This window comes from Micromys minutus (assembly GCF_963924665.1).
Source record: "Micromys minutus genome assembly, chromosome: 10".
NCBI lineage: Eukaryota > Metazoa > Chordata > Mammalia > Rodentia > Muridae > Micromys > Micromys minutus.
This window is the reverse complement of record NC_137979.1, coordinates 28,616,652-28,639,264: the sequence shown is the minus strand read 5'-3', so window position 1 is coordinate 28,639,264 and position 22,613 is coordinate 28,616,652. Positions and strand designations below refer to the sequence as shown.

The window sequence follows — 22,613 nt, the reverse complement described above, 5'->3', positions numbered from 1 at the left end:
CAGCCCATGCATTTCTGGTGTCCAAGGGAGTCAGAAGAGGGTGTCAGAACTCCCAGAACAGGAGTTGTATATAGTTGCAAACCACCACATGGGTGCTGGGAACCAAACCCACATCCTGTGCAAGAAAAGCAAAGGCTCTTAACCACGGAGCACTCTCTCCAGCCCTGGTTTTGGCTTTTTGTGAAGCAACCCCACTTTAGGGCACAGGCTGACTGGGAACTCATTATACAGTCCAAGTCACTTCAAACCCTCAATTAATCCTCCTGCCTCAGCATCCCAAATGCCAGGCTTACAGGCATACACTACCATGCTTATTATGTTGTTTTGTTTTCGAGAGAATCTGGCTAAGCAGTTCAGGCTGGCTTTGAACTTGAGATCCTCCTGTCTCAGGCTTTTGAAGCTGGCAATACAGGTGTGTGCTCCCCAAGCCAGGCTCCTGGTGATTCTGGCTTAAGCCAAGCCCACTGAACCAAGCATAAAGCCCTGTAGTAATATGCCTAACAGATGGATGGATGGATGGATGGATGGATGGATGGATGGATGGATGGATGGATGGATGGATGGGTGGGTGGGTGGGTGGATGGGTGGGTGGATGGATGGGTGGGTGGGTGGATGGGTGGGTGGGCAGGTGACTTTAATTCCCTGCATCTCTTCGCTGAAGATTAAGCTTGTCAATGAAAAGCAAGTAAGGGATAGAAAAAGATTTAGTTTTCAAAGTTTGGTCCCCAGACCAGAAATATCCACATCAAGTGGGCACTGGCTAGAAATGCTAAAGCCTCTGCATCCGGAGCACTGGTGCCCAGCATTTGAGGCTCAGCCAGGCTTCTAGTGATTCTGACACACATTAAAGTCTGAGAACCACTGCTTGAAAAGTCATACTCATTCACAGTATGCCACGGTTAAAGATAAATTCAGACCCACACTTTCCCAGCTTAACCTAGACTCTTTCACATAGTAATTATATACAACAACTGCTACTCTATAATTCAGTGTAAAGTAGAGGACATAATAGCACCTAGAGCATAAAGTTAGCATAGGGTAGAAGATTTAGTGCGTAGAACGTTCTAAAACCGCTGTTCAGGGCTGGGGCCTCAGAGATAGAGTATTTATTTAACGTGTTTGAGTTCCAGGGTTCCATCCCCAGCTTGTGGGGGGAGGGGACCTATAACAAAGTGTAAATAGCTGAGGTGTTTCAATGAGTGAAAACACTTGCTGTATAAACATAAAGACGTGAGTTCAGGGCTGGAGAGATGGCTCAGTGGTTAGAGCACTGACTGCTCTTACAGAGGTCCTGAGTTCAGTTCCCAGCACCCACATGGTGGCTCACAACCATCTGTAATAAGATCTGATGCCCTTTCCCGGTGTGTCTGAAGACAGCTACAGTGTACTTATAAATAATAAATAAATAAATCTTAAAAAAAAACAGACACAGATGTATACAAATTAAATATGTAACTTTTTACTAAAAAATGACTGAGGGAAGCCAGGTATGGTAGTGCACACCTTTCTTTAATCCCAGGACACCGGGAGCAGAAATAGGTAGATCTCTGTGAGTTTCAGACCAGCCTCATCAACATAGTGAGTTCTGGGACAGCCAGGGCTAATAGAGACACCCTATCTCAAAAAACAAACATACACACACACAAAAAGGTAGAAGGAAACACCCAGTGTCCACCTGTGGACTACACACACACACACACACACACACACACACACACAAGAGGAAAATGTAAATACTCTTATCTTAAAAGTGGGAGAGTTGGCTCCAGTAACCACATGGTGGCTCACAACCACCTGTAATGAGATCTGATGCCCTCTCTGGTGTGTCTGAAGACAGCTACAATGTATTCATATACGTAAAGTAAATAAATATTTAAAAAACACACACACACAAAACAACCCATTATTTAAATTATTATTTACGACCACCGTATTCAATATCTATACCTACAAACTTAGTGTGATACTCTGTTACATATGGAGAGTCACACATTATGTAACATTAGATTCTAAAGTCATGCAATACACAAACAGAATATAGTCCAAAACCCCTGGATTCGGTTCTCAGCACCCACATGGTAGCTTACAACTGTCTGTTCAGGCCCAGAGGACTCTATGCCTACTTCTGGCCTCTACAAGCATCAGGAACACACATGGTACACAGACATCCATGTAGGCAAAACACCCACACACACAAAAATGACCCCTCCCAAAAAAAAAAAAAAAAAACCCTAAAATTGTTCATCAAGTATATAGTGCACGTGGGTCTGTATCCATAGCAATCCCTCTCTGCGCAGCTTCATGGCCCACAGTTTCAGATGAGGTTAGTCATGGTCTGAAATTATTAGACAACCCCAGAAATAAAGTTTTTATAAGCTTTAAATTACACATAATTCTGAGTGGCATGATGAAATTTCCCATTGTCCCACTCTTCCTAGACACGAATCTGTGCCATAAATGCTATCTGTCCAGATGTCACAGAGTGGCCATCCTGGTTATGAGGCCGACTATCACAGGATCCCAGGGCTGTATTCAAGAACATTAATCCTACTTTTAATGACCTAGAGATGAGAAGGGAGCTCAGTGGTAGAGTACCTCGCTAGCATGTATAAAGCCCTGGATTCAATCACTGGACTGTTAGATAAGTTAATTCTGCCCCTAAAGAGGGAGTGATGAGGCCAGAAACTCAGATATACCAGAGAGAAGCTGAAAAGGACTTTAAAAAAAAATTACTTATTTAATGTGTGAGTGCTCTGCTGCATATTCATCTTCCTGCCTGAAGAGGGCGTCAGCTTCCCCTGTGGATGGCTGTGAGCCACCACGTGGTTGCTGGGAATTGAACTCATGACCTCTGGAAGAGCAGCCAATGCTCTTAACCGCTGAGTACTTTCTATAGGCGAGAACTCAGGAAGACTTTTTTTTTTAAGGATGTATTTACTTTATGTATACGAGTACACTGTAGCTGTCTTCAGACACACCAGAAGAGGGCATAAGATCCCATTAAATATGGTTGTGAGCCACCATGTGGTTGCTGGGATTTGAACTCAGGACCTCTGGAAGAACAGTCAGTGCTCTAACCACTGAGCCATCTCTGCAGCCCCACAGTAAGACTCTTTGAGAGAGCTGACATTTATGTAACCTTTAATCACAGCATACTGTTATTATTGCTGCTATGTCATTACTTACTGTTAATCTCTTACTGTGCTCAATTTATAAATTAAACTTTAGCATAGGTATGCAAGTAGGAAAAATACATTATTTCTAGGACTCATTATCAGCCAAGCTTCTGGGCATTTACTACAGATCTTGAAACACATCTCCTGTGGATAAGAGGGAACCTCTGTACCATTCTATACGATCTATCACCGTGGAAGCACACTATACACTGTGCACAGCATATAATAATACCCAAAATACTATTTTCAGTAATCTTGGGCCAATATAATTTCTTCCACAAACATACAATCAGACTCATTGGAGTTTATTGTGCGTATGCTGTGACTACAGAGCCCAAGTTAATGTTCTGAATGGCCACTGGTTGATCAGGTATCTAAGCCTGCTCTCCCATCAGGACCACTTTTGCCTCCTTCATATGCTATCTGTAGAGACTGGTCCTCTCGCCAGAGTCGACGCCACCTTGCATGCAAGCTGCTGTTTAGTTGCTCTCTACTTGCCAGGCTACAGCAAAACACGCCATCTTACCACAGCTGGATGGTGTTTGCTGAGATGGGCAGAAACCCCGATAAGAAAACATGGAACACACAGTGTGCGGCTTTCCCTGACTTTGCTCTGATCCGTGCCTTTTAGTTGTCTGGCCCTGGAGTGAGATACCGGGTAGGACTCAGAGCCAGGTTTACAATTATTCTGTAGACTAGGACCAGATAAAATAGGACTTTGATGCTGGAGACAGATTGGTGGCATCAAGAAGACCGTGTCCATCGGTCCCGTGTCCATCACTCTGTAAGTAACCCCTAATAAACTCAGTTTTATTCATCTAAATGAATTTGGAGGGCTGTTGCTCCGTGGTAGAGTGCCTTCCTAGTGTGCTTGAAGCCCTGCAGGCAAGGCCTAGTTCAGTTCCCAGCAACCACATGGTGGCTCACAGCCATCTGTAATGGGGTCCGATGCCCTCTTCTGGGGTGTCTGAAGATAGCGACAGTGTACTCACATACATGAAATTAATTAAACTAATAAAAACAAAACACAACTAAACTGAATAATAATCTGGATGGAATGGGATCCAGTAAAGCGGATATCCACATGAGGCCAAAAATTCAGTGCTCTGCACTGCCATGCTGTTTGAGCGGTGGGGTGAGAAGTCCTTGGTCCTGCAAATAGCTAAGTAGAGCCATGGGAAGCCTGGTGGGGAGCTGGAGGAGGCGGAGGAAGCTGGCCCTGTAGTTAGCAGAGCTACACATGTAACACCCCACAGGGAATGCTGTGGGGAAACGCACCGTCTGGCTCCTTTCCATCTCGAGAGAACTAACTACCCTCTGAGCGGGCATGGGTGGGATGTTTGTGGTGACCCGTCACTCCCCCACCCCTGGACTCTGTTAGGGACGAGGCAAACACAGGATGTGAGTGGCAGCAAATAGTGACTTAGCTTTGACTTCCTCAGGGGGGGAGAAAAACAACAGAGGAAAGAACAGACACACCCCAATAGTTATAACTGACGTACGAATGTGCTCCAAACGTTCTGGGAAGGCTCAGAGGATGGGAAATTTTCCTGGTGAGGGAGTCAGATACACATAGTACAGTTTGGAGCCAGGCCATTAAAGAGAGTGGGTCTTATTTGTTTGTTTATTTACTTATTTATTCATAAAAAAGGAGGAGCTTTGCTTTTTGTTTGTGTTTGTTTGTTTGTTTCTGGGTTTTTTTTGTTTTGGTTTGGTTTTTTTTTGTCTATTTATCTGCAGGGACGGGATCTCACTACAATAAATACTTCAGACTGGCCTCCAGCCGCACAAGTGCTGTTATTACAGACAGTTAGTTTAATCAGAAAATACATAGCAATAGAAACACTAAAACTGAGGTTCTCTTTAAAACCCTTAACAAAAGCATGTTCCCAGCCCTAATTATCCCTAGTTTTTTTCTGAAGAACAAAACTCTTGTGTGTGTTGTGTATACAGACACACACACACACACACACACATGAAGCTAGACATATTGACCTACAACTTTAGTTCCGGCACTCAGGAGACAGAAGAAGGTGGATCTCTGTAAGTTCATAGTGAGTTCCAGGCCAGGCAGAGATGCACAGTGAGAACCTGTCTCCATTTTTTTTTTTTTTTAATTCAGTCTATCAGGCTGAGATAGTTCAGTGGGTAAAGGCACTTACTACCAAATTGGACCATCTGAATTTGATCCCAGAATCCACATGGTAGGGAGAAATGAATCCACCAATTCTTATTCACGTGTGCTATAGCATGTTCACATACATACAAATAATAATAATAATGAGCAAATGTGAAAGAATCTATAGGACTGCAACATGGCTCAGCTGTTAGGATCGCTGCTGACTGCTCTTCCAGAGGATCCAGGTTCAATTCCTATCACCCACAAGGTAGCTCACAACCATCTTTAACTCCAGCTCTAGGGGATCTGATGCCCTCACAGACACCAATGCACATAAAGTAAAATTAAAAATAAATTATTATAACACTATTTCCATAAATGAGTACCAATTACATGTTTGTATTACTAATTTGCTATATCTAATAACATAAAACAAATGGAACTTGTTCAGGGGAAGTTAATAGAGTGCCCTGGTTCAAGCACTCAGTCCTAAGGACTGGGGAGAGAACACAGAACTTATGCTTTTTGGGTAGGAGGGCGCTAGCTATCATTCGTGACAGATGCACCCCATCAGAGAACTACTTCTGAGGTTCCTCAACACCAGCTTTAAACACAGCATTTACAGAAAATGACAGAGCAGGGGTGCCTTCATATTTTAATAGCACTAAGTGGTCAAGGGATCCTGAAAGGGAAGCAGCCACACTCCTTAAAGAATCCTAAAAATGACTTCAACAGGGTAGGAGACGGTAAAAGGAAACCTGTACTGTCCGAAAGCCCACACACTAGGAGTCCTCCATGGCCAAATCAGTCTCAGACCTGACTGCTGCTGCACTTCCTGTTCCGCCTAGCCGCCAGCGCATGGGTGGAGCCAGGTTCCGGCGCATGCGCCTGGAGCTCCAGAACCACTTCGTTCTGCAGTACCACCAGATGCCGGCAGAGGGAAGCCTTCCCCTTCTCATGGACCTGCTGGCACAGCTTGAGCCCGCCCCCAGCAAGCGTTGGGGAAGCTGAGGCTTCAAGGGGGGCTGCAGCAGCAAAATGGCCTCTCAGTTTACCCAGGAGAGAGATGCCAAAGCAGGTACAAAAATGAGCTGGGCGCCTACATTTTTTCCCCCAATTACTGACTCATCTTCAGTACCTGAAATAGTTCCAACACGTAGAAGATGTTTAGTAAGTGTTTACTAATGGAATAAAGCGAATGAATGAATTCCTGTGTTTATAGTTCAAAGATCCAAGCCACGTCTTGAGTTTTGTAGTGGTGAGCACCTGAGACAAGCCGTGGATATAGGGAGAGCAGTCACAGATCTCTGTCCTGAAGACTCAAGGATCAGCCACTCCGGACCCCCTCCATTCCACTAGACTGCAGTTTTACACATCCAGCGGTTCGCTCAGAGCTCTGTCTAGCGCACCATTTTTGCCTATTCTACCAAGAACAGGTGTCTACCCCTAAAATGAAACAGTCAGACCCTGGATGCATAGAAGGACCAGTGGCTTTGGGGGTACTGTTTCACTTTAGGGATTCTCAGGCCCTGGGGATTTCCTCCAGCTCTGGGGATTTCCAAACTGCTTTTGCCTTTCCAATTTTCCACAAGGCTCAAAGCCCAGGACCAGTCTTGACAGTTTCACCAGGCTCTGCCTCCAATCTCAGGGAGACGGGTTTGAGTCTACTAATTACACTACATTCACTATATTCACATCCCGTCCTGTCTGGCTGACATTCGAGAACGTGCACAATGAGGCATTGTGCTCTTTTCATATAAAAGACCGCTTTTCTCTATTTCCACAGAAGAAAAAAGGAATGCCAGCTTTTAAGGATCAGCCACACTGATTTAATAAAGCCCAAGGGAGGTCGTCTTCCAGGGTGTGAGAGCTGGCATCCTGTAGAACTGACTCTCAAAGTCAGAGAGGCAAGTCAAGCACTCTCAGGGTCCCCTGAATGGGGTTGGGGAGGGGGGTCTTGAGGCCCTTAAGGGGCCTGTTTCTAGAACACTTTGAAGTAACAACAAAGCCAGGCCCAGTCCCCACAGAAGCAGGAAGAGGCTTCTCTGCTTTGCCTACCTGGTCTCCGCCCCCGCCCCCACGTGCAGAGCCCGCCAAACCCACTGGGCATGTGAGCACCTGTGTGTTACCAAGCTGGGCAAGAGTCACACTTGGCAAGGTGGAGAAGTACTGCCACAGCGTGGTGGCACATTGCCAGAGACCTGTTGTCCCTGGGGCATCAGGATTCCAGAGTTGGTGAAGTAGAGAAATTGCCAGAGAACAAACCTTCCTTCCTGACAGGAAGGGGAAATGCCACCAGGCTCAGCCTGGAGGATGGGGGATTCGGGGGGAGCACTCTGCAGAAGGAGATAAGACCTTAAGAACAGTTTCCCTGCCCCCACTCCATACTTCTAGGAGCCGTCTGGAGCCGTAGTGTTCAACACAGTAGCCACTAGCCATGAAAGCAATTTAAATTTAAATTACATTAAAAATACCAGGGATATTTTGTATTAAATTAAAGTCAAATAAAATGTAGAGTTCTGCTTCTCTGTTGAGCTCTTCACATTCCAAGTGTTTGGTGGCCTCATGACCACAGAACATTTCTATTTCCAAGTATGTTCTGTTGGACAGTTCTGGCCCAGGAGGTCCCCCGCCAGGCTGTGGTCATTGTTGTCCAAGCTTCCTTCAGATGCTGTTCCTGACTTGCTGCTGTCCTCTCCCTCCCCTGCCCACAGTCTGCTTACACCCTGTGTGGAGTCTGGTTCTCTGGGCCTCAAGAAGAAATGGGGGAAAAGGAGCAGTCACAATTAGCATTCAGCCAATGAGCAGAAGCCAGATGCCACAGAGATGGAGGGAGACTGAAGAAAAGCCAGCCTCCACCCCAAGGCGCCCTAGCTTGGGAGAAAGCCCCTCAGTCCAGCACAATCCATCCTTGTTTCCACAGTCTCTGGGCCAGGCACCGGGTAAGATGTCTGGAATGTAGCAGCCTGAGGGTTTCCCACCAGAGCACAGGCTGCAGGACTCACAGTCATTGGTAGTGCCCCAGAAAGGGTCCTAACAAAACCTTCAAGGGACAATAAAGTCAATGAAGTCACCTTGTCCCAGGCCAGGACTTTGGCCATGGGAGGCAAATGAGGAGGAGGACAATGGACTCTGGGCACCTGCTGGAGTGACTCAGACACTCTCTACTCTGCTTGGGTACAAAGGAGTGAGACAGCAGAGCAGATCTGACTGCTAGCACATTTTACCACGGGACCTGAATCTCAGGGGTCTGGTCCATTAGCTAGAAAATCTACACAAGAGAGTCTGCATAGTCTCCAATGTGTCTCAAGGACGCCAAGAAATAGCAGGTAAGGGCTGCCTTTAAATTCAGCACCCCTTTTGTTGCTTAGCCCTACTGGAGATCCCTACTGCTGGGAGCAAGACAGACAGGAAGACAGATAAAAGAGCACGCTTGCCAACTGGAAAACAAACAGAAGACCAGACAGACAGAGAGAACTCAGCATGGGTTGAAAGGCTGGCAGGAGGCTATAAAGAGCAGGCTGGAGCTCAGAGCAGGCCGTCCATGCTGAGAGTGGCCTTGAGGACGTTCAGGCTTCTTCCCCAGCTCCACTGGAAGGACTCTTGGGCAAAGGCACTTGCCTGAGGACAAGAGTAAAGGACACACAGCTGCATCCTTACCAGGAGCAGAGCCTGCAGCCCTTCTGCGGCAGATGGCCTCCACTCCAGACACCACGCCCTTGCCGGGGTTCAGAAGAGGAGGGTGACAGAGAAGCTCACTCTGGAGCCCCAACGCTCATCCTCTCAGCCCTGGTTCCCACCTGCTATAGTTCCAGTTAGCCACAGTCAACTGCAGTCCAAAACAACTTGATGGCAAATTCTAGAAACAAATAATTCATCAGGCTTCTCATTTGCTTGTTGGTTTTTTTTTTTTTTTTTTTTTTTTTTGTGGGTGGGGGGGTGTTTTATTGTTTTTTATTTTGTTTTTTAGACAGGGTCTAAAATGTATCCTAGGCTGGCATCAAATTTGTTATGTAGCCCAGGGTGGTTTTGAACTCCTGCTCCTCCTCCGCTTCCTAAATGCTGGGATTGGTGTCATGGACATTTATAAGTTTTACTACAATGTTCTGTTAGGATTATTTTATCTTACTGCTACTGTTAACCTCTTACTGTACCTAATTTATAAATTAAAGTTTACCATAAATATCCATGTACAGGATGTAGTATATGTAGGAGTTTGGGCATCCACTTCAGGCCTGTTACCTTCTGAGGTAAGGGGAACTACTTTAATAGTTTTTTAGGCACTACTCAAAGAGATTATAAATATGCTATGTCCATCGACCCTCACATTTTTTTTAAATTATTTATTGGATTAAAGGGATGGCTCAGCGGTTAAGAACACTGACTACTCTTCCAGAGGTCCTGAGTTCAAATCCCAGAGACCACATGGTAGCTCACAATCATCTGTAATGGGATCTAATAACCTTTTCTGGTGTGTCTGAAGACGGCTACAGTGAACTCATATTTAATAAATAAATCTTTTAAAATTAATATATGTAAATACACTGTCTCTCCCTTCAGACCCACCAGAAGAGGGCATTGGATCTCATTACAGATGGTTGTAAGCCACCATATGGTCGCTGGAAATTGAACTCAGGACCTCTGGAAGAGCAGTTGGTGCCCCTAACTGCTAAGCCATCTCTCCAGGCCCCCTCACAATAGTTATAAGCACCATCATAACTCTTGTTTAATAGTAGAGAAAAATAGGCCCAAAGAAATGAAAGAATTTGTTCAAGGTCATTGAGCCAGAAGCAATCCAGCAAAAGCCCACACATTACCCAAAATGTTACAATGCAGTGAAATACACACACACACACACACACACACACACACACACACACGAAACCATAATCAGTCCTGATGTCTGGGCCCTTCTCTCTGAACTGCCTTCTTTCTTCTTGTCCCAGCCGAGTTGGGAGCAGCTCCTACAGACAAAACCAACCACCCACCCAACCCCTATCCCCTGTGTGCATGCATCTGTTTCTACTGCAACAGTACAAGCTGCCAGGGGTCTGGGGGAGGGGGACTACACAGGACTTAGAGAATGTGAGGGACAAAAAAAGCACCCTTTACAGATTAAGTTACCCCTCCCTCATTTTTACTTTTTTTTTTTTTAATAAGTTGAGTGCTTTCAATTTTCTACTTTCTTGCGTTTATGAGTGTTTTTGTCTGTCTATATGTATGTGGACTATGTATATGCCTGGTGCCTGCAGAGGTCAGAAGAGGGTGTTAGATTCCCCAGAATTGGAGTTCTAGATGCCGTGAGCCATCATATAGGTTCTCAGAACTGAACCCTGATCTTTTCGTAAGAAAAGTGTTTTGTTTTGTTTTTAAGAAGTATTTATTTCTTTTATGTATATGAACACACTGTTGCTGTCTTCAAACATACCAGAAGAGGGCATTGAATCCCATAGCCTATGGTTGTGAACCACTATGTAGTGTCTGGGAATTGAGCTCAGAACCTCTGGAGGAACAGTCAGTGTTCTTAGCTGCCGAGCCATCTCTCCTCTCCAGCCCCTCTTTTGTTTTTGTTTTTAGTTGTTTTTTTGGGGGTGGGGTGGGTTTTTTTTTTTTTTTTTTTTTTGTATTTTGGTTGAGGCCAGGTCTTACGTAGCCCAGACTGACCTCAGTTGCTATGTAGCTGATGCTAAACTTGAACTCCTGATTCTGTTGCCTCCCACTCCTAAGCGAAATGATAAATTACAGATGTACAGCACAGCCAGCCAGATCCCTCATCCACAGCCTTGCCTTCTCAGAGACCACTCCTCTGCTGTGAAGTCTCGTATGGATAAAGAAGGTGAGGGCTGGAAGAAGGACTGGGGGCTACTAACAAAAATGCTCTGCAAGGGGTATGAGGGCAGTACAGAGGCCGTTCCCATACCAAGGGTCCTACCACAGAGAGCAGTGGAGCATGCGCTAGCAACTGTGTCTAAGCTAACGCAGAGAGGACCCCATGTGCCTGTGCAGTGTGTTTTGCTCCCACCAGCTAGGGAATGGGCATTTCAGGTGGGGGTTGGGCTGCCACCCCTCTTTCTCCAGTCCCCACAACCTATACAAGAAACTCCTGTCATTCAGAAGTCCTGAGGTCAAACTCCAAGGCCACAGTACATGGGGCACTGCCAGGCATAGCTCAATGCTTTGGGGAACAGGGCTGTTTGCTGTCACTAGATTCCAGGAAGGCAGACCACAGCAGTATGCACCCCACTTCCCATCAAACCCTGCCTCAAAGGCCATGGCCCAGTTGCTCTCTTGATAGTTATCCCTTCTCCTTACTCTCTGCATGTATGTGTATGTGCATGTGTATGTGTGGTATATGCATGTTTGTAAGTGTGTGTGTGTGTGTGTGTGCACACGCGAGCGTGCGCGCCTGTGTGTGTAGACCAGAGGCTGACGTGAGGCATCTTCCTCTATCATTTTTCTGCCTTTTCTCTCTTCTTTCTTTTTTAAGATTTATTTTGTTTTAATTTCATGTGCATCAGTGTGTTGCCTGCACATCTGTGCCTGGTGCCCTTGGAGGCTGGAAGAGGGCATTGGACCTCCTGGAACTAGGGTTACAGTGGTTGTGAGCCTGCGTGAGATCCTAGAAACCAAGCCCAGGTCCACTGCAGGAGCCATACTGTCTTTACCGCTGAGCCATCTCCAGCCCAGCTCTTCTTTATCACGGAACCTGGTGCTCACTGATGAGTTAGCCTTGCTGACTAGTGCTAACCCTCCATGACCCTCCTGTCTGTGCCCCCCAGTGCTAGAATTATAGGCAAAAGCCACACACTTGGCTTTTTCGGTGCATACACTGACCAAAACTCAAGTCCTGTATCCCTTTACCCACTGAGCCATCTTTCCAACCCCCACTTTTTTTTTAACCTCGATGAACATCCGAATAAGTGGGGAATTGATCTCACCCTGTGAAACTGTGGCATCTTCTCAGGAGGATGCAAGACTGTGCCAGGCTCAGCACCAGCTGGGTGCCCCCAGGGTCTGGAGTGTGGAGCTAGCTCTAGGCTGTTACAGCCTGGACAGCTCTGGAGAGAGGTGGAAGCCGATGCCAGCTCAGAGAGAGGCTTCGGCCGTCAATTCTACAACCAAACCAGTTCACTAAAGAGGAAAGCAGGAGACAGAGCCCCGTCAGCAAGAACCTACACAGGACACAAATCTTTGTCCCTTGCTGGGCATCTAGAAGGTTCTGTTTAAACCTTCAAGTACAGTCCATTCAGTGTGATGGGTCTGTGCATGAGACTGGGTGTCACAAAGGGTCATGACGTTCTCAAGCTGCCTGACAGTGCTGTCACCACTTGGCCTCTAGCCCATGCCACCCAGGGCTGAGCGCTAGCTTTCTATGGAAGCCTATAGTTCTAGTGGAAGCATAGGCTCCTTCATCACAGGACTGTCAATCTCCTCCCCAAACAAGCCCACAGAGTGACACAAGCAGGTGTTCCCTGATGTCCTATCCAGACTGCACAACGGTTGAGGGGGTTCCCTATGGCCTGGAGCCATCCCTCCTCCCCATCTCCTACTCCAGAGCCAAGGTTGGCCTCCGAGTCCCAAGGCCGTGCCCTGGGTGAGATCTCCCTCCCGGCATACACCCTGTTTGCCACAGGGCCTGGCAGTGAGTGGAGTCAGGGAAGAGGAAGTGAGTCAGCTCCTTACAGAAATGGGAATGGGAGGGAGAAGAAATGAGATCAGGGGACAAAGGGCACAGGAGCTGCAAAGGTCACCAAGAAAGAAACCAGGCCCTGGAAATGTTGAGAGGATAGATATGGCTGACAAACTCGAGAGAGTCACCTCCTACTGTGAATGGATGGCCCCAGTGGACCAGAGAACCTGGTGCTGGTAGGCAGTCCCCACCTGAGGATGGAATCTGAGGCTACTTCCTGTTTCAAGTAAAGGCTGGACAAGGCAAGGCCTTGTGGGAAAGGGCCAGCTTCCTTTCTCCTCAGGCTTCCCCTTTCCACTCCTGAGAAGTTGTGGTTCCTTGTCCCTGGACAAGGGAGGGAGAGATCCCTATATGGGCTGGTCAGGGCCAAAAGTCCACCAGCCTGAGATCCAAGAACATAGCAGTTCCCACAGGCCTAGCACTCCTGTTGCCCTCTCTGGTGGCCTCCATACCCATGTGGGAGCTGCCCCCAGGCTCCAGCTGGAATTTGTTGCTGAGACTGGAAGAGGTCTTTACCAAGAACCTTCCCAGGCTGCTGACATTCCAGCACAGAGGCAGCCTAGGGAAAACAGCAGGAGGGAAGAGGAAGCCTGGAGCCCAAGCCGCATTCCAACCCCTCAGAGACAAGCAGACAGCAGATAGGCACATTCCACTAGGGTCTCCTGGACCGAACATTGTAGGCTCCCTCATAACCCTAAGTCTCCAATGGCTCATGGGGGCGTCCCTTCAGGCACAAGAAAAGGCAGCAGCTGGGTCTCTCCCTACCGAGGATCCTGCTCCTGATACCTGCAGGACCTCATTCTCCTCCATACTGAGAGATGCCAAGTCCTAAACACATAAGAGATAGTGAGTGAGGAGAGGCAAGAGCAGTCACATACCACAGACAGGTCACTAGAGCCTGGAAAAGAAGAGAGTTCTAGTAACCAAACCTTAGCTACACACAGAATACCAAACAAGAGAACCATCTTATCACTCACAAATACTCTCACGGGTTCCACTGCTCCCCCAACACTGACTTCCACCTGCTACTCGAGAGAGAAACACTGTAACTAACAAATTTAACTAACAAAGTTAACTAACAAAAGTTACTAACTAGCAAAGATAACTAACAAAGTTCCAACAGATGCTGTGAAGAAGGATGGGTGTTCCAAGAGTGGCGTTCCAATGGAGGTCCTGAAGAACAAGGATGCTTGTTGCTAAGGTGGGAATATGCATGTGTGCATGCGGTATGCAGGGAAAAGCACTGTGGACAAGAGGAGGGCCCCAGGATATCATATTAGGAACCAATGAGAACCTCAGGGCTGGACACCTTCCTGCTGGGCCCTCCACTGCCCTACTCCTTCAGTTTCTCCCAAAATACATACAGAAGAATATTGCAAAGTCCTGTGCAATGCAGAAGGGCCTGCCATTGTCACAGGTGCCACCATAAATTCTGAGGACAGTACGAGAGAGAGGGTGTGCCAAAAATAATAGCAGGGAAGCTGTGTAAGGGGCAACTCAGTGTGTTCCTCTTCATCCTGGGGAGCCACACCTAACCCACCAAGGCAGTGTCTTAGCCCTTCTGGAGGTTTCCTCAGCTATACTTCTGCTGCCCTGTCCGGTCACACACTGAGTACTAGCTGTCGCTACCTGCTGTTCACTTCCTCCAGCTGACTCTCTGAGAGTCACCAGTCACACTGTTCTGCAGGACAAGATGGCCACCTCTAGCTTCCCCTTCCTTCCTGGCAGGGAGACAAGGAATAAAGAGGGCGCTAGGCTTGGGGACATCAGAGGCCTGAGGTCTGCAGTGGGTTTATAAGTGAGATTTACAGCATTATTTCCTGTCATTATTTCCCATGCTTTCCCCCAAGCCTTTTCTGTCCAGAGAAATCTCATCTAGCTACATTACTCTCCTCTAGGCCGGTGAACTGCCCCCACACCCACACTGGACTGGGCACTGTAGAGAAGCCAGAGTCTATGCAAAGTGGAGGGAAGCTGAGTCAGCCAGGGCAGAAGGCCATGCCCTGACGCTGAGGGGCATGTGGCAGGAGAATAAGGGACTTGGAGTGGTGACCCAGGTCTAAGGAAATAGTCTCCTAACCAAACTACAACCAACTGAAAAATAAACTGTGCTGACAATGTCCTCTGTAGTTAACAGATTCTAGGCTGTTGCCAACCACCATCCGGGAGCTGGAATTGCCTGTCCTCCCCCCCCAGAAACTGCACAGCAGGGGGAAGGGAAAGCAAAAATGCCACTCCTTCACAGTGCCCGTCGGACACAGTAGGTGCTCACAGACTTGCCCAGATGCCTAGGGCACTTCCGTACCACAGGACTGACAATGGAGGCGCCAGATGTCTTGTCCTCGCAGCAAGGGGTCACGGATCCTCATCCACTACCCCCACCAAGCTGACTTCCACTCCAGGCTTCACTGGGAGAATCTAGCTGCTTGGTGCAGTGGGGTGGCGGGAACCCTGCTGGCAGGCAGAGCACATGCTTGTGGTTTCTGGGAAACGCTGTGGAGATTTGCAGCATTTTTAAAATGCTTGTGTTCCCACCCGCCACACACACACACACACACACACCCCTTCACCCCACTCCTCAGCCACCCCCAGTCAGGGTGCCTAAATGGTATTTTCCAGAAACATTTCAATGTAAATAAGAGATTAGCCAGAAGCAGAGGGCAGTGTCCTAGGTGGCTCAGGGCAAGCTACTTTTAAGACCCTGCCCCCATGCCAAGCTGCGTCTACAAAAACAGCCATTGACCAGGGCATGTACCCACACCCCCTTCAATGTGGCCTAGGCACTGTGCCCACCACCCACGGGCTGGGTGGCCAGAGCACTCTGGGACTGCTGTTCATCACAGGAAGAAGGCAGAATGGTCCCTCTGAGGACAGAGAAGGAAGACTGGCAGAGCAGAACAAGCTTTGCTCACTGCTCAGGGACCCTAGGAATCCAGACAGTGTACCCTCAGGTGCCCCCAGGACCTTCTACCTAGCACTTCCTGCACCTTTGACATTTGCCAAAAAAAGAGAAAAATAAGGTAAGACTCTGATGCCAGAGGTTCCTGAAGCTTTGGCATAAAATAAAATAAAAAAATTTTGTTTTAAGCAAACAAACAAACGAAAAAAAAAAAAAAAACAAACCCCTCAAAACTCCTGTAAGAATCATTTGAAAGGAATTTAAGAACAGTAGCACTATTGAACTCCAAACCCGAGTAGCACCTAGCAGCATCACCACACACGCGCGCACACACACACACACACACACACACACACACACACACACACACACACGCTCAGCATGGACCAGGCTAAACTGGAGCTAGCTAGCTACACAATTTAATTTCCAAGTTGTTCTTGGAACCCTGCAGGTCCCACTCCTGACAGCACCTGGAACCTCAGTGACAAAGTAAATGTGTGTGGTTCTACCATTTCCACCAGGAGTCTTGAAATTCCACAAATGCCAAAAGGACTCCGGTAGTGTCAGACGAAGGCAACCCTGACCAGCCAGTCTAGTCTCCTCTACAGAAACCTGGGCAAGGACTTGGAACACCCAGTATGCCTTTTCCTCCTTCAGCTGACTTATTTGTTTGTTTGTTTTTCATTTATTTACTTCAGGACTTGGACAACACCCAGGACTTGCCCAGATGCTGAACTATAACCCCAGCGCCTAGGGCTATCTGAAAGAGAAAGTTTATGTAAGAGCCTGGGAGTAGGAGGAGGCGCCATCCTCACAGGGCCTAAGATACTAACTTCCAGCTCACCTGCTACATAAACATGTTTGTCTTCAAGAGACTCACAGAGGCACCCAGCTAACCTGTTAGCCCCCTGCTGTCTTTCCCAGAGAGACCTAGAGTAAAGTTGCTGGGCTTTGCTGCTTATCCAATCTAACCTGGGAAGAATTATCCAGTCTAATCTCTGGGAGGAGAGGATAGATACATTTTAAAAAATATATTTATTTATTTTATCTATATGAGTACACTGTAGCTGTCTTCAGAGATGCCAGAAGAGGGCGTCAGATCTCAAGATGGTTGTGAGCCACCATGTGGTTGCTGGGAATTGAACTCAGGACCTCTGGAAGAGCAGTCAGTGCTCTTAACCACTGAGCCATCTCTCCGGATTCATTTTTATAGAATCGAGGGTCACTTCCACTAAGGAGACCTCTGCTGACTGCCACCTTTCGTAGGGACAGATCTAGCCACTTCCTCCTTCCCAGCCTTCTGTGCTTGTGCCAAAGCAGCTATGGTGCTCAGCTGTCCGACTGCACCTAGGTCAGTGCTTCCACACGGAAGGTCACGTTACTTAACCCCTCATGCCCAGCACTGTGCCTGGCCCTTAAGCAAACTTATGAGTAAGTGGAGACTCAGAGACGTCTGGAAACTGGCAAAAAAACAAGTTTGGATAGTTGTACCAAAGGACAGGTAGCCACAGCATGAGAACTGGTGCTGTTGACAGGCCTGCTGACTGGTTTCTGTCACTCAAGTCCCAGGTCTCTTATCACTCTGGTTCACCTCTCACTTGCTCTCATGTTACCCCTGTAGTAGCTACAGGGCAGGTGAAAAGGATCTGCAAATCCCACTCACATCTTCTGAGCCGGAATCCCAAAGGTTGTCTCTTCCCCAGGGCCTTTAAAACAGGCCACAAAGAATGAAGGTCTTGGGCCCCACATGTGTGGGGGAGAGAACAGATGGCTAGCCAACTCCCCCAGAGCTCCCTGGAGACAGGCAGCGTGTGGACAGTTGATGGATGACCTAAAGGACAGGATGGCTGCCAGGAGCTATCCCTATGGAGGGAGCTGTCATCAGGGTGCCCCGCCCAGAGGCTTAAAGATGTGTGAAGGCTATTGGCGTGGAAGTGGGGTTAGAACCCATGCCAAGACAATGAGCAGAGGTTGGAATGGGAAGAAGAGAAGATAAGCTAAGGGCCCCGAGAGAGTCAGCAAGCCTTCCCACTCAGCTCCTGGGGTCTGTCTCAAGAAGCTGGAAATGTTGGGCTCACCCTGCTCCTCTATACCCGAGGTCTCACCAAAACCCAAACGGGAGAAGGTACAAGGACTGTTTCATCCCCACGTGTTCTACGGTAAATAATGTTAGCCTGCTTTAGAAGTCATACAGATGGGTTTGCGACAGTGCACTCTGTCAGATCTCTTAGGCTTAAGTCTGGGGAAGAAGTCCTCTGGGCATCAGCTGGGCTGGTCCCATGGGGAGTAGAACAAACTGGTGCTTCAGGGATACCAGCTGCAAGGTGGATGCTACCACATCTCTAAGCTAAAGCATCCTCTTCCCTGGGGATGGGGTAGCAGCAGCTAGTTGGGAAGGTAAAGTGCCTCAGAAATGTGATATGCCAGGATAGTCCCTGAGCTATAAAGAGCAAAAGTAGCAGCATCTGGGATGCCAGGCTGAGGGCCCCAGAGGCCTGGCTGTGGTTCGGCAGGGAGCTGGCAACAATATCCCCAGGGATTTGTGTTTGAGAAGAAAATTCCACCTGTTAAAAGCAATACCAGCAGAGGACAAAGAGACAAGTGTTGTATAATACTATGACCTGGGTTCTTAGATAAAAATGTTTCCCTTGCATGTCTTCCTTTAAAATATAGTTCCTTGAGTTCAACCTAGCTAGATGGCTAACACAGAGGAGATGTTCAATGTGTCTGTTTCTTTCCTCTCTTCTTTTTTGGTTTTTTGTTTTGCTTGCTTGTTTGTTTGTTTGTCTGGAGACAGTGTCTCTCTACATAGTCCTATCTGTCTTAGAACTCACTGTGTAGACCCAGCTAGCCTCAAACTCACAGAAACCCACCTGCCTCTGTCTCCCGAGTGCTAGGATTACATGTATACACCACCACACCTGGTCTTTTTTTTTTTTTTTTTTTCTGTTTTTTTTTTTAAAGATTTATTTATTTCATTTTATGTGTATGAACATTCTGCCTGCATACATGTATATGCAACTTAGCATTTCTGGTACCACAGGAAGTCAGAAAAAGACTTCAGATTCCCTGGAACTAGAGTTATGTTTGGTTGGAAGCCACCATATGGGTGCAGGGAACTAAACCTGGGTGTTTATCAAGAACAACAAGTGCTTTTAACTGCTAAGCCATCTCTCTAGCCTCCTCTTTTTCTTATTTATTACTATTTGTGTGTGTGTGTGTGTGTGTATGCGCGCGCAGGCATACAGATGTCAGAGGACAATTTTTAGCCGGGCTCTGCCTACCTCCTTCCCACTTCCTCCCTTCTCTGACTTGGGCACATCTGGCCAATCACTTAGTGCCGAAAGGTCCCAGGTAGGTCAGACTACAGAACATAGATCTAGACAGTCCTAAATCACACAGCTGGACAAGAACAATGACTAAAGGCCTCCTAGTCCATCTAACACCGTGTCCATACAGGACATTCAAAATTCTTTCACTCTCCCTGCACCAAAAGATTACCGAGGTTACAACTCCTGATGCTCCACGGAGACCTACCCATGCATTTGATCTGAATGCTCTCAAGCCTCCTACTGGGGGTTTCATGGCGATCACACTGGTGGGTCTCACAGACAGTCAGTCTGCAAACTGTCTCTGTCGTGTAAATAAATCTAAACCACAACCATCGGTTATAAGTTCTTTATGACCTGACTCTGCTATCTCGTTCACTCAAGGAGAGAGGATACCCTAGCAGAAGTCATCTCCCCCAGAACTGTGACCACAGCACTAGACACCCCAGATAGCCATGATTTTAGGTCATTTGCCTATTGTTTTCACCCCTGAAATCTAAACAACATGAGCTATACTTTGATGCTCCCAGATTCTCAGATCTCAAAGTGGCACCTGTTAATTTACATCTCCAAGTTAGGACTCAGCAAACAAGGGGCCCAGGCCCCTAAGCTAGTCCCTGATAGTGCCAGGCCAAAGCCAATCTTTACCCAATGCCCTTGAAAGCTCACAGGCTGAATTCAATCATGTCAATACAAAAGGACATTGGAGGGAAACAGCAGACCAGGAGGCCTAGCTCAACTACTAAGGACTTTCTCCCAGTGAACTTTTTGGGGAATTGCCTTCAGCTTTTTGACAAGCCACAGAAGAAGCAAAGGTTTGAGTTTAATGAGGTTCCAAAGGGGCACCCTCTCCTGGGTTGGTTTCTCTCTATTGGCCCAGCTTTCCACTTTCACATTCCCTAAGATCTGCTCACAGTTCCTGGGTACCCTCAATCACCCATTTAAGTATACCAGCAGGAGATGCTCACACGCCCAAATTCCTTGCTCACCCCTGATACCCAGGGAAACACTCACATCAGCCGGCTCCCTGCGGTGTCCCTCGCCAGTCCGAAGCCAGCTCCGGCTCAGCTCGCTAAGCTCTGGGATGGGCTGTACCTTGAGCCGCACACTGTCCCCAGACTGCCGGATCATCTCCACAATTTCATCCCTGGACTTATTCTCCACATTCTGTCCATTTATCTCCACCAGTCGGTCTCCTGGCACCAGCCCCAAGGCCAGGTCCTTGGTGCCTGCCCCTGGCTCAGCAAAGTGAACCACCCGGCGATAGGCCTGACCCTCGGGGGCCCGATCCAGCATAGTTGTGCGCCTCAGTGAGAAGCCGAAGTCTCCTGTGGGTCGGCGTTGTAACTCCAGCTCCCGGAGAGCAGGAGGTGGTGGGGGCACCAGAGCAGGGAGACGTAGGTCAGCTGGGAATCTTTTAGTCACCAGTTCAGGGACTCGAGACCGTGGTCCTGGTCGAGGGATGCCTAACCCAGGATGCTGCATTAGTTGTCCTTCAAGTGTCCTCACCTCTACTTGAGGTGATGGGGCTGCGGAGTGCTCTGAGGGGGTTGAGGTCTCTGAGGCACTCTCATCCCGGCTCCGTTGAGAGAAGGAAAAACGTTTGACAATCATCTGAGAGTTCTGCTTGGCCAGCGAACCAAACTTGGCGGCCCGCTGCAGCACAGAGCCCCGGAAGCTGCCTTCTTCACCCTTGAGGTCATCACTGGAGCTGGCTGTGCTTAGGTGACCTGAGTCCAGGATGATGCTACCCCTATTGCTGTCAGAGTCAATGTCGGTCAGATGCAGGTCAGAGCCACTGGCCACCTTGATAGGGATGGGGTTAGAGATTTCCAGGCGCGTCTTGGATTCCCGCTTGGAGGACCGGTTCAAGTTGAAAAAGCCACGGCGCATGCTCATCTCTTCCAGGCTCCGAAGTTCTGCGGCAGACATCCTCTCCTTCTTCTCCTTTTTCTCTTTCTTCTCCTTCCGCCCGCCATCTTTGTCCTTATCTTTCTTCATGAGGTTAAACATGGTGGGTGTGCTGTTTTTAGGGGTTGTATCCCCAGTTCACTATTGGTGCTTAACACGGGGTCTTTGAACCCCACCTTGTAGCTGCAAGTAGAAAGAGAAAAAAGCTATTCAATTTTTTTGTTTTTTGGGGGTCCCTCCCCCAGTTCAGACAGCAACAGCTGATACCAATAAACCAGTCACCCCTCATAGAATGCTACTGATATACCAGGCAATCTGATTTACATCATTTTTTTTCTAAGTTCACTTCATGCTTTAGACCAAAGCATAGGTGTTCCTGAAGAGGCTTGACTTACAGAAAACCCCACTGCAACCTGGAACACGAATGAAAATGGAGCACAAAAGGAAACGGAAGGGTCTCTACAACACCCCCTCCCCACAGGCAGTCCACAGAAGGGATGAACATCCCACATGACTGGGTCCTCCCTATGCCTGGTATCCCCAGAGCCGCAGCCTTAGCCCCTGCCTCAAAGGCCTCAAAGGCCTTGGAGGGTCTAACTTTAAAAAACAATATTAATTTGTATGAGTGCATCACACATGTGCCGAGTGCCATAGAAGACCAGAAGGATATTGGATCCCTGGTGCTAGAATTATAGACAGTTGTAAACACCCATGTGGATGCTGGGAACTGAATCCTCCTCTGCAAGAGTAACAGGTGCTCTTAACCAGGGAGCCACCTTCCTCGCACCTGAGATTAGCATTTATATGATGTGTCTTATCAAGGACTCCACACATACCCCTCCCTGCTCAATCCTCACAGCATTCCTGCAAAGTATACGTCTTCCTGTCTGCTTCCCAGGTGAGAAAATGACTCTAGGGACATTAAGGATGTGTTAGGTGCTACCCATGACATGAGTGGCCGTGCTGCTGTGTCCCTTCTGATGCCAGGGGTGCCCAAAGTAAATCAGGGAGGGAAGGAAGGGGAAGTCCCAGACTGTACACAGGATAGACAGCTACAAGGTGGGGGTGGGGTGGGTTTGGCTAGATAAACAGGATCCTGAAAAACTCACATCCTTTTCCCCAGACCAATACCTAAATATAGACTAGGGAAGAAAGCCCGTGGTGGCCAAAGAGAGAAGGCCATTCCAGGATATGAGCACCTAGGGCCCTAACCTACCCCCATTCCCATGCATACCCGATTGGGGGCAGGAGTAAGAAAAACCTGGTGGAGGTCGGGCCCAGAGGGCCTTGCTTGTTCTAACCAGCAGGGAACACAAAATAAAAGTAGGCCACACCATTTAATTAGAAATTAACTGTAATTTTTCTTTCTCCATGAACGTCTCCCCTCTGAATTCCAGACAGAGGGTCTATGAGCTTACCCCCTCCAGTAATGGCCTATTGCCAGGCCCTGGACAGGCATTTCCTCTCTACCCAACCCCCAAAGCTCAGC

General features: G+C 47.9%; 1 protein-coding gene across 4 annotated transcripts in view; it reads right to left on the bottom strand.

The window, feature by feature from the left end:
* Window positions 1-22,613, bottom strand: part of MYO18A (myosin XVIIIA) — a 97,591-nt gene that overhangs the window by 62,873 nt on the left and 12,105 nt on the right. For all 4 annotated transcript variants that reach the window (XM_080923959.1, XM_080923952.1, XM_080923954.1 and 1 more), the window contains exon 2: window positions 20,228-21,307. In XM_080923959.1, the coding sequence (XP_080780085.1) occupies window positions 20,228-21,226 (999 nt within the window). In that variant the 5' untranslated portion in view covers window positions 21,227-21,307. The remainder of the gene's footprint in view (window positions 1-20,227; window positions 21,308-22,613) is intronic.